General features: G+C 37.3%; 2 protein-coding genes across 2 annotated transcripts; one reads left to right on the forward strand and one right to left on the reverse strand.

Annotated features, from left to right (window-relative positions):
- The first annotated feature begins 8,759 nt into the window (after window positions 1–8,759).
- On the forward strand, window positions 8,760–10,655 carry LOC148294839 (uncharacterized). Its single transcript, XM_088252267.1, has one exon. It carries the CDS (start codon window positions 8,760–8,762, stop codon window positions 10,653–10,655), a length of 1,896 nt encoding a protein of 631 aa, XP_088108393.1.
- Window positions 10,656–11,515: 860 nt separating this feature from the next.
- On the reverse strand, window positions 11,516–12,724 carry LOC148294840 (uncharacterized). Its single transcript, XM_088252268.1, has one exon. The coding sequence runs from the start codon at window positions 12,581–12,583 to the stop codon at window positions 11,516–11,518; it is 1,068 nt and encodes a 355-aa protein (XP_088108394.1). The 5' UTR covers window positions 12,584–12,724.
- Between the last annotated feature and the right edge of the window lie 419 nt (window positions 12,725–13,143).

Below are 13,143 nucleotides of genomic sequence, written 5' to 3' on the forward strand. Positions count from 1 at the left end.
TTCTTCATCTCTTTCCAATCAATTTAACTTTCATTTCAATCAAGAAAAGTTGTTATGAATAGTATGCCACGTGTATTAGCACCAACAAGTAAATCCAAAGCTATCTCTTCAGATCATTGTACACCATGTACAACTTGCACAACTTGCATGCATAACTACAACACAATCAATCTTATCAATTAATATTCAACATCTTATGGAAACAGTTCCTTAGTATCACAAACCAACATTCATTTCCAATTATTCATTCTGAAGGACACTCAAACCTCCAAATACTTACTAACTTAGCAACTTTGGCTCTTCGCCTTTCTCCTTCAACCTCTATTAGCACAAGGTTTAACTCAACCACCTTCTGAGTTCACCGACTTAAGAAATTGCAATTGTCTTCACTGGATGATACACAAGTGTAACATCTCATTCCTTATTGAGGTATTTCAACTCTTTCTTCCATTTCGTATTCATCTCCTTTTGAGGTAACACATACTTCAAACTCTCAATATTTCCCAAAGAGTTCAAACTCCTAACCAACTCTATGATGCCTCCAAGTTTTAAGCAAAACAAAATGCAACTAGCTCCAATCACGAGTAGAATCTTTTCACACATGAACCTTCAATCTTCCTAAAGCATAAGCCTCAAGTTTCTCATGCGGCATCAACATACATCCCAAATCTTAATGAGATGCATCACCACCGCCAATTCACATCCACTTGAGGGAATGGTTATCAGTGAAAGAGCAACTAAACTCGTCTTCAAAATACTATAAGTTTTCTCACAATCTTCAAACATCATTATAAGATCCAAACACACACTAGTGCAATGAACCAACTATTATAGATGCATTACCTTTTAACGCACCTATAACATCCAACCATAACATTCAAGTAGTGGTTAAGAGTATGAAATGACACTTCCATTCCATAACCATCAATCAAAACCTTGAGTTATCTCAACTAAATAGCTAAATCAATAACCAACATAACTACCCTCCTTAAGGGTAAACCCATATTTCTTTCAATACTTTGATTTTCGAAATTCGGTATCATCTCTGGTATACCTCAACCATATGGTAAAACTATACCACTATTCCTACCTCGATCTCTATCTTTGATTAGGTCCACTTCCTTACAGAAAACAAGACAAACAACAACAGTTAGAGGACTCATTCCTCTAAATCAAGGCTTTCACCAACCTGTCAACATCTAGTCCAGAGAATCCATTACTCTGCAACCTAGAACTCTTTCTGAGCAAACTCCTCACTCAACTAAGCAAATCAAAGCTTAATCCAAAAAAACCAAGCATCTTCTTCATAGTCAACAAAAGACTCTCAGACTGTTCCTTTGCTGTGTAACAACTATTTGAGCTCTCCATAAGCTCAGTTAACAACCCCTCAAAGTTGACCATAAGCACCGTCACTTTGTTAGAGCAGACCATATGCTCTAATACCAAATTTTCACGTCCTAAATTTTCAACAACAAATAACCCTTAAGTTATTACAAACAAACGGATCCGAGACGTGAAGCTCGTAACCTTCAACAAATGTACTAGATTTTTTTTTTCTTTTTCCTTAATACAATACAACCCATTCCGAACCCACAATGTAAATACAAACTCAACTTTTTTGAGTCAAATATTATATCACACAAATTACATAATAAATTGAAACTTCAACCTATTACATAATCTGCTCCTCAGAGTTTATTACACACAGTGGAAGTCTTCACACCAAAACAACTTCATAATTTGCCCACACATTTAATTAATCTTGTATGATTTTTCGAAATATGAAAATCACACAAGATTATGGTTAAAAGCATTAATATTATATGAATAACATATCTAAGTATAACCAACAACATCAAACCAAGTACAACAACAACACGTTAAAGACACAAACAAAACTCATAGTACATCCAATGCAAAACTTGTTAAGAACTAAGTATTGTGTAAAATATGCAAGAATTGGGAGAATGATCTTATTTGATTAAACAACTAAATTGGATTTTAAATAGCCTTATAAGATAACTAAATCAAAGAAGAAGTGCAACCTACATTTAACAACTCTAATAACGTGGTAAGTGGCTAAGGAATAAGTCAAATAAACAACATGTCCCTTAATTATAGGGATTATTAACAAAGTAGTAACAAATTGCCAAATTCAAACCTAACGACTAAAACACTAACAACTTTAACATCATTCCTTAAACTGAATGTCATTAGCAATTAGTTTACACCTGGATCCAAACAGACACCCATAAGATTACACATCTTCCAAAACACATCAAGCTTTAAAGGTTTACTCATTATATCTTCAACTTGCTCCTGAGTATGACAATGAACCATCTTCACAATTCCATCTTTTGTAAAATCGCGAAGAAAATGAAAATGAACTTTGCTACGACCATGCTCATTCAACATCCTGTGAAGCTCATCCCTAGCCTCAACAACACGGTTGCTATCAACCATGAAAATTAGCCCTTGTGTATTTTGGAAGTATTATCTTCATAAAGGTTGAATCTTGTCATGACACCAAACATCCCTAATTTAAAAGCTAATGTTCTTATAATCCACAGTTTCAGCATTTAATCCAATTGTTGGAATGGTGGTCACGATCTCCCCGAGTTTAAGCTTAAATAAGATGGTAGTTTTACCAGCAGCATTGAGACTGATCATAAGAATTCACATTTCTTTTTCAGCAAAAAAATGATTGAACAACTTGGTGAAAAACAAACCCAAATTCGAAAAGCTGATGATTTTTTTGTTGAATGGCATTAGTATTTAACCCTAGCTCTTCAATAGGCTTATCTTCTTGCAAAGGAAAAGGGTATTGGTGCACTTCTTCTCCTCTAGCACCCATATCAATAGCATTATCCCCACCATTCATCTCCAGTCCTTCTACTTCGGGACCCACATCTCCACCAAGAAGATGATTGTGTCCATGACGGCATTGTTAAGGACTACAATCAAATATTATGCTAAGGATATACTAGTCGTTGTCAACTATCTGTGCAAACTTGAGTAATTCAGTATCCTCCGTCAGGCTTCATTCCTAAAGGAAAAGGGATACATAGGAGTTGACAGAATAATCGACTGGAGGATAAAAGATTGGGGTAAAATAGGTTTACAAGATAAAGGTCAATGAGAATGGAGAAGTGGATAAATACATGACCCTGTTGGTAGTGAAGAGATACACTTAACAACATGGAGTGGATTATACAAAAGTGTTTGCACTTGTAGCTCGGTTATATACAATTCGACTCGTGATTGCACTTGCAGCTCATAAGGGATGGACAATCTATCGGTTAGATGTAAAGTCAGCTTTCTTGTATGGTGAATTGAGTGACGAGGTGTTTGTTGAAGAGCCTCATGGTTATTAACAGAAAGATAATGAGCAGAAGGTGTACAAACTGAAGAAGGCTTTATATAGACTTAAACAAGCCCCTCGAGCTCGGTATAGTCACATAGAGTCTTATTTTGTGAAACAAGGCTTCAAGAAGTGCCCCTATGAACATACTTTGTTCATCAAAGTAGTGGATGGAGGTAAGATCTTAATTTTTTGCCTATTGTTCATGGTTTCAAGCTTACGCAGGATGAATATAGAGTGAAAATGGATAGCACTTTCTAAAAGCAGATTGTGGGAAGTCTTATGTACTTGACTGCCACTCAACATGATGTTATGTTTGTGGTGAGTCTCATCAGCAGATACATGGAATGTCTTACTGAGCTTCATTTACAAGAAGCAAAGAGGGTGTTGAGGTATTTGAAAGGTACAATTATTTTTGGATTGTTCTACAAGAAAGGAGGAAATGAGAAGCTGATCACCTAAACAGATAGTGATTATGCTGGGAATTTAGGAGACAAAAAAGCACTTCGGGTAATTTGTTTATGTTAAGCTCAGGAGTAGTGTTATGGTCCTCAAAGAAAGAGCCTATAGTCACCTTATCCACCTTTGAAGCTAGGTTCATTGATGCAGATTTATGTGCTTGTCAAACAATATGGTTAAGGAATATTGGCACTTGGTGGAAGTTGGGATTCTTGTAGCAGCAAAAGGAGTTGATCCCATTGAAAGACAAAGGAAGGCAATTGAAGATTTAAAAAAAACTAAAATACTTGAAGACAAAGAACGGTTTCTTCCAAGCAATTGACCGATCCATCCTGGATACCATTTTGAACAAAGACACAGCTAAGGACATTTAGGACTCTTTCGAGCCAAAGTACTAAGGGACGACATGAGTAAAGCATGCAAAACTACAAGCTCGTCGAAAGGAGTTTGGAGTTCTTCACATGAGGGTGGGGGAATCTGTAAATGAGTACTTTGCTCAAACTCTCACTATAGTCAACAAGATGAGGATGAGTTAAGGGATGCAGTGGTGCCCATATGAACATACTTGGTTCATCAAAGTAGTCGATGGAGGTAAGATCTTAATTGTTTGCCTCTATGTTCTGGACTCATATTGAACATGACTAAGTTTCTCCAATATCCTCCTTAACCATATTGTTTGACAAGCACATGAAGTTGCATCAATGAACACAACTTTAGTGGTGGACAAGGTGACTATAGGTTGTTTTTTTGAGGACCATGACACTACTCCTAAGCTCAACATAAACAAATAAACCGAAGTTCTCTTTTTGTCTTCTAAATCCCAAGCATAATCACTATATGTGTAGGTGATCAACTTCTAATTTCTTCCTTTCTTATAGAACAATCCAAAAGTAATTGTGCCTTTTAAATACCTCAACACCCTCTTTCCTACTTGTAAATGAAACTTAGTAGGACATTCTATGTATCCGCTAATAAGACTCATCACAAACATAACATCATGTTGAGTGGAAGTCAAGTACATAAGACTTCCCACAATATGCTTTTAGAAAGTGCTATCTATTTTCACTCTATCTTCATCCTTCATAAGCTTGAAACCAAGAACAATGGGATTGTGAATTGGATTTCATTCACCCATTAGGCCACTTCCAGCAGCCCCCTAAGGCTCGGGTTGGGGGGGGGGGGGGGGGGGGGGGGGGAGAAGAGCCCAAAATGGGATTCCAGCAGCAAAGGCTGGCCTGGGCAGGAGGTGGGGTCTACCAGCCTGGGCTGACCCGAAGGCAGGGGGAGCCCGAGTGTGAGCTCGAAGGCGCGACTGACGTCAGCATTCGACACGCGCGTTAACTTTCCGCCAACGGCTCTATGCCACGTGGCGTCTTCTGGTCCTTTCGATTCATTTTGTCATCCAATCCAACGCCCTGGAATTTTTCAAGGCAAAAAATTATGAAAAAAATTCGGAAAATTTTTTAAAAAAATACCCAAAAAATACTGAATTTTTTTTTTCTTCTATAAATACCAATCCCTACTTTTCACTTTTAACAACAAATCCTGATACATCTTCTCCTTCTCCAACTATTATTCACTTTCTACTCAATATTTTTTTCACTTTCAAGTTTAATTTTTCTCTATCATTATGGCTTTTTCTCAAGAAACCAGAGGGGCATGGAGCATCATGGACGATGTCTTGTTGTGTGAGTGTTGGGTCCAAATTAGTCATGATCCCATATCAGGTAATGAGATGAAATTCAGTCAAATGTGGAAAAAAATTCATCACGAATTTATTGAAAGATCGGGTTCCACCCGTACGGAAATGACATTGTCTAGTCGGTGGAAAATTTTCAACAAAGAGTTGGGGAAACGGAGAGATGCCCTCACAAAAGCGATGGATAACCAAAGAAGCGGGGAAAATCTCAGCAATGAGGTAAATTATTTGTAATTTTCATTTTATTAATTTTAATGTCCTATTAATTTTAATTTAAATGTTTCTTGCAATTTGTATATTTTATTAATATTTCTTGTATTTCCATTATTTATTTAAATGTTTCTTGCATTTTCTATATTTTGTTAATATTTATTGTATTTCCATATTTATTTAAATGTTTCTTGCAATTTTTATATTTTGTTAATATTTCTTGTATTTCTAATATTTATTTAAATGTTTGTTGCATTCTCTATATTTTGTTAATATTTCTTGGATTTTCATTAATATGTTTATCTTTTTTATATTACCAATATTTTTTTTAAGTTCCTTGCATATTCAATTTTTTTTTTATATAGATTGTGCAAGCTCAAATGTGGTATGGTGCTACTGGACAAGAGAAAAAAACTTTCAACCATACCCAATGTTGGGAGGTGGTGAAGCATTGTAAGAGATTTAGCATTATTCCAATGGCTCCAACGGTGGTGTTAAACGAGACGCCACTCCATAATTCACAAGCTTCAGATTGGCCTATCGAATCCCCTATGAGTGAAGACTCACCCATTCAAAGGGAGCCGAGGCCTATTGGGTGGAAGGCGGCGAAGGCAAAGAGAGGAAATAATTCTACCAGTAATGCCTCTAAATTTTGGGAGGAAATTGCAAGGCAAAGCGCCTTGAGAATTGAAATAGACATGAAAGCCCAAGAAGATGATAGGGCAATGCAAATAGAATATGCTAAAGAAAGGGAGTATGTACGCAAAGAAAGGGAGTATCTACGCAAAGAAAACGAAGACAAGAAGGATCAGGAAACCATGGCCATGGATACAAGCCATATGTCTCCTGAAACAAAACAATTTTGGAAGCTAGATCGAAAAGATATTATGAGACGAAGACTTTTTCGTGATGATGGACCTAGCAACACGGATTGGTTAAATGATGGAAACCCTTAAGTTAGTTTGCTTGCCTTTTCATTTCATTGTATTTTAATGTTTTGTTTTAAAAATTAGTTGTAATTCATGTATTTTATTTTATTAGTAGTATTGGTTTTCTTTGAGTTACCAAAGAAACTATTAAATAAAATTCCTTTTTATTCAAAACATTCCATACATAAAAAACTAACCACAACCAAAGCATTAAAAATATAAAAACAAACAAACCACACGCCAAAGCATAAAAAAACCAAACATAACTAAACATAAAACATAAACATTAAAATCTTAAAAAACATCTTCACTTCACTTCATTCACCGTCATTGCCTTTCACCGCCCATAAATGCTCCATTAAGTCAACTTGACGGCGTTCATGAATATACGACAATTGCATCTCCGTATATCGATCAATCATACGGTTCATGAAACGACCATCTCTAACCAACGGTTCATGCTCCAATGGTTCTCCATTTGGCCCTATGGGTTTTTCATAAATTATTGTCAAGGGCGTGTTCATGGGATCCGGTTCGTACACCTCTTCAGCATCGTAATCATACTCATCCTCCATAATCATGTTATGGAGGATGATGCATGTCATCATTATGCTCCTCAGCACCTTCTCATCAAACATACGCGCCGCACCCCTAATGATCGCCCACTGATCCAGGTGGATCTTCTATATGTAATACAATATGATATTAAGTCCATATCATATTATGAAGCATATCTTGATTATGCTATAAAACTAGAGGACAGTTATGACCATCAGAGGACAGTTATTCTTCCTAAGGCTCGCCATGATTGGATGCACTTGCGTCTACAAGATTTCAAATCAGTGGCTGACTATAATTCTGCTCTGTTCAGAATTAGCTCTAAGTTACGACTTTGTGGAGAAAATATAACTGATGCAGACCTATTGGAGAAAACTTTCACCACATTTCATGCCTCCAATGTGGTTTTGCAACAACAATATCGAGAACGAGGTTTCCAGAAGTATTCAGACCTCATATCTTGTCTACTTCTAGCTGAACAGAATAATGAGCTTCTGATGCAGAACCATCAGTCCCGTCCAACTGGATCTGCACCATTCCATGAAGTGAATGCTGCCTTGGCACAATCTCATGAGGCATATGCTACCTCATCACATGGCGACCGTCGTTGAGGACGTGGTCGTGGTAGGGGTACCCGTAATGGTCAAGTCCAAAATAGTAATAGCCACCGCTTGGGCCCAAGAAATACCCAAGCATCTCATAACCACCAGAAGTGGAACAAACAAGACAAGGCAAATGGCTCCCAACCTTCAGCTGACAGGGTGATTGAGGAAGCATGTCATAGGTGTGGTACAAATGGGCATTGGGCACGTGTATGCCGCACACCAAAACATTTGGTTGATCTTTACCAAGCCTCAATCAAGGGCAAAGGAAAAAAGGTTGAGACATATTGGATGGATGCTGATCCAACAGAGTTAGAACCAGTGGATGCAACTCACCTTGATGTCTCAGACTTCTTTGTTGATACTGATGGCAAATCTTTTGATCCTATGATTAGTGATGGGATACTCCCCAATTAATTTTGTTGAATTTTTTTTTATTTTTTATTTTTCCTCGCTTTATGTTGTTTGAGCGCGTTTGAGCTGATTTTAATTCCTGTTTTTCCCCATTTCACATGTTAGTTTGGATCTTTTCCATTGAATAAAATCGAATAAAAGACTTCATTTGAATAACATTTTTTTTTTCCTGTTTTATTTATTATTTATTTATTTTTCTTCGAACAACATTTTAATACATATATATTTTCTTATAAATTTGAAGGCATGGAAAACAATCATGGATCCCCTCGTCTTGGGAGAATTGACGAAGATATTTGTCTTGCGGATAGTGCAACTACGCACACAATTCTTCGAGATAAAAAAAATATTTTCACAATTTACATTTATCAAAAGCAAAGGTAACTACCATACTAGGTTCTGCAAACCTAATTGACGGCTCTGGAAGAGCTCAATTTTTGTTACCCAATGGGACTCAATTCTCCATTGATAATGCTTTGTACTCTTTGAGATCGAAAAGAAATTTACTCAGCTTTAAAGACATTCGAATGAACGGGTACCATATTGAAACTAGAAATGATAATAATGTGGAGTATCTTTGCATTACCACCAATATCAACAGCCAGAGGCGTATATTGGAAACACTTCCTGCTTTCTCTTCTGGGTTGTATTATACAACCATCAAAGCAGTTGAAGTCCATGCTATCATGAATCAGAATTTCATTGACCCAACGACCTTCATGCTTTGGCATGATCGCCTTGGGCATCCTGGATCCACAATGATGCGTAGGATTATATCAAATTCAAATGGACATCCTTTAAAGCCTTACCATAGTACTTTGTCCATTGACCAGTCTTGCAAAGCTTGCTCTCAAGGGAAATTGATCATTAGACCTTCTCCGTCAAAACTTGACTTTGAATGCCCATCTTTCTTACAGAGAATTCAAGGGGATATTTGGGGGCCAATTCACCCATCTTGTGGACCATTTCGTTATTTTATGGTTTTAATCGATGCATCTACAAGATGGTCACACGTTTGCCTATTGTCAACTCGTAATGTTGCTTTTTCTAGGCTCCTTGCTCAGATAATTAAATTACGAGCACAATTCCCTGATTATCCAATAAAGTCAATTCGACTTGATAACGCTGGTGAGTTTACCTCCCAAACTTTTGATGCCTATTGCATGTCACTTGGGATTGATGTTGAGCACCCAGTTCCCCATGTCCATACTCAAAATGGATTAGCTGAAGCTTTTATTAAGCGTCTCCAGCTTATTGCTCGCACTTTGCTATTGAAGACAAAGTTGCCAATTTCTGCTTGGGGACATGCAATTTTACATGGAGCATCCTTAGTCCGCTTGAGGCCCGTTACCCACCACCAATTCTCCCCTTTACAACTTGCCTTTGGGAGACAACCCAATATATCACATTTAAGGGTATTTGGTTGTGCAGTTTATGTGCCAATTGCACCCCCACAACGCACTAAAATGGGTCCTCAACGTCGATTGGGAATTTACATTGGTTTTGATTCACCAACTATCATTCGTTATCTCGAACCTATGACAGGAGATACTTTTACAGCACGTTTTGCGGACTGTCACTATGATGAGACATTCTTCCCGCCGTTAGGGGGAGAAAAGACCGTTCCTGAAGAACGGCGAGAATTGGGTTGGAACATATCCATTATGTCTCATCTTGACCCTCGTACAACTCAAAGTGAAAATGAAGTACGAAAAATTGTCCACCTTCAGCAAATTGCTAATCAAATGCCAGATGCATTCACTGATACAGGAAAAGTGACAAAATCACATATACCTGCAGCAAACACACCAGCAAGGATTGATATCCCAATCGGATTAACCAATGTTGCAGCAAATGAATCATCTACTGCACGCCTGAAGCGAGGTAGACCCATTGGTTCCAAGGACTCAACTCCTAGAAAGCGAAAATCGAAAGTATATCCCAATCCCAATGGAAACGCTAATGAAGATATTATTGGGAAAGAGATTCACCTTGAATCTACAATTCATCCGGAGAATGAAAGTGTCATTGAAAAGACACAAGCCACTGAAGAGGAAAAGATACCTAATACAAAAATTTCTGTAAATTTCGCATGCAATGATGAATTATGGGACCGTAGTGAAATGGTTATCGATGATAGTTTCTCTTTCGCAGTAGCTGCTGAGATTATAAAAGGTTATGAAGATATTGAACCACGATCTGTTGATGAATGTAAAGGAAGGCCTGATTGGCCAAAGTGGAAAGACGCAATCCAAGTTGAGTTAAATTCCTTGGAAAAACGTGGTGTATTTGGACCTGTGGTTCAAACACCACAAGGTGTAAAACCTGTGGGATATAAATGGGTGTTCACAAGAAAGCGTAATGAGAAAAATGACTTCAGATTATATTTAGCCCCTGATCTTCAACAATCTGATTGCTTGTAAAGTCGTCGCATTCCTATACCATATACCAACTTCTGAAATATAGACTTCGGAAGAGCTTTGGTGAAGAGGTCTGCCAGGTTATCTTGGGAGCGAATTTGTTTGACTTCAATCTCTTGATTCTTCTGAAGCTCATGTGGGTAGAAGAACTATTGGTGGTATATGTTTGGTTCTGTCACCCTTGATAAACCCTTCTTTAATTTGAGCTATACAAGTAGCATTGTCTTCATACATGATTGTCGGGGCTTTTGTTGTTGAAGAAAGATCACATGTTTTCCGAATATTGGTGGTAATGCAAAGATACTCCACATTATTATCATTTCTAGTTTCAATATGGTACCCGTTCATTCGAATGTCTTTAAAGCTGAGTAAATTTCTTTTCGATCTCAAAGAGTACAAAGCATTATCAATGGAGAATTGAGTCCCATTGGGTAACAAAAATTGAGCTCTTCCAGAGCCGTCAATTAGGTTTGCAGAACCTAGTATGGTAGTTACCTTTGCTTTTGATAAATGTAAATTGTCAAAATATTTTTTATCTCGAAGAATTGTGTGCGTAGTTGCACTATCCGCAAGACAAATATCTTCGTCAATTCTCCCAAGACGAGGGGATCCATGATTGTTTTCCATGCCTTCAAATTTATAAGAAAATATATATGTATTAAAATGTTGTTCGAAGAAAAATAAATAAATAATAAATAAAACAGGAAAAAAAAATGTTATTCAAATGAAGTCTTTTATTCGATTTTATTCAATGGAAAAGATCCAAACTAACATGTGAAATGGGGAAAAACAGGAATTAAAATCAGCTCAAACGCGCTCAAACAACATAAAGCGAGGAAAAAAAAAAAAAAAATTCAACAAAATTAATTGGGGAGTATCCCATCACTAATCATAGGATCAAAAGATTTGTCATCAGTATCAACAAAGAAGTCTGAGACATCAAGGTGAGTTGCATCCACTGGTTCTAACTCTGTTGGATCAGCATCCATCCAATATGTCTCAACCTTTTTTCCTTTGCCCTTGATTGAGGCTTGGTAAAGATCAACCAAATGTTTTGGTGTGCGGCATACACGTGCCCAATGCCCATTTGTACCACACCTATGACATGCTTCCTCAATCACCCTGTCAGCTGAAGGTTGGGAGCCATTTGCCTTGTCTTGTTTGTTCCACTTCTGGTGGTTATGAGATGCTTGGGTATTTCTTGGGCCCAAGCGGTGGCTATTACTATTTTGGACTTGACCATTACGGGTACCCCTACCACGACCACGTCCTCGACGACGGTCGCCATGTGATGAGGTAGCATATGCCTCATGAGATGGTGCCAAGGCAGCATTCACTTCATGGAATGGTGCAGATCCAGTTGGACGGGACTGATGGTTCTGCATCAGAAGCTCATTATTCTGTTCAGCTAGAAGTAGACAAGATATGAGGTCTGAATACTTCTGGAAACCTCGTTCTCGATATTGTTGTTGCAAAACCACATTGGAGGCATGAAATGTGGTGAAAGTTTTCTCCAATAGGTCTGCATCAGTTATATTTTCTCCACAAAGTCGTAACTTAGAGCTAATTCTGAACAGAGCAGAATTATAGTCAGCCACTGATTTGAAATCTTGTAGACGCAAGTGCATCCAATCATGGCGAGCCTTAGGAAGAATAACTGTCCTCTGATGGTCATATCTTTCCTTGAGATTTCCCCAAAGGGCCAACGGATCCTTGACAGTTAGGTATTCACACTTCAAGCCTTCATGTATGTGGCGTCTGAGAAAAATCATGGCTTTCGCTCGATCCACAGAGGATGCCTCATTGCCTTCCTTAATGGTTTCCCCTAGGTTCATAGCCTCAAGATGAACCTCAGCATCATTGATCCATGAAAGGTAGTTCTTTCCGGAGATGTCAAGTGCAACAAATTCGAGCTTTGCCAAGTTCGACATTTTCTATATAAAAGAAAATGGAATGTATTAGAGCTCAAGAAAAATTGTTGATATAGTAAACATAAATATAATCACCAAAACTTCTGGTTTGGGATGTTTAGACAATTTAGATTGAGGAACTTCATGCCTTCAATTATTTTGAATCACAGAAACTTAGGTTCTGATTTTATAAAGGAACTTCAGGTCCTTATCCATTATGAGGATCGAGGAACTTCAGGTCCTGATCTCTTGTTAATAAAAAAACTCATCATAATATATTGTGTTTAAATAAGATAAATTAAAAACTTAAAAGGAGAACAGAAAGAAAGAATAATAATAATAATAATAATGATAATTGCATACTACTCGTGTTATTAGCTACAACATGCATGTCAACAAGTTTTCAATGAATAGTGGTCATATAACAATAACAACAACAACAACAAAAACTACATGTTCATGCATTCATTGGGGGATACTCTCGGCAATTTAAATCATGTCAAAAACATGATTTCACAAAAAAAATAGCCATCATCGAGTTTTGTATATAAAAGAAAAAATATATATATATATGGATTAAC

The sequence above is a fragment of the Prunus avium genome, chromosome 4 (assembly GCF_965620075.1).
Source record: "Prunus avium chromosome 4, drPruAviu1.hap1.1, whole genome shotgun sequence".
In the NCBI taxonomy this organism is placed as follows: domain Eukaryota; kingdom Viridiplantae; phylum Streptophyta; class Magnoliopsida; order Rosales; family Rosaceae; genus Prunus; species Prunus avium.

Excerpts from the sequence above, each read along its gene's own strand:
- LOC148294840 (XM_088252268.1), bottom strand. The coding sequence starts at position 12,583 with ATGTCGAACTTGGCAAAGCTCGAATTTGTTGCACTTGACATCTCCGGA.
- LOC148294839 (XM_088252267.1), top strand. The coding sequence starts at position 8,760 with ATGAACGGGTACCATATTGAAACTAGAAATGATAATAATGTGGAGTAT.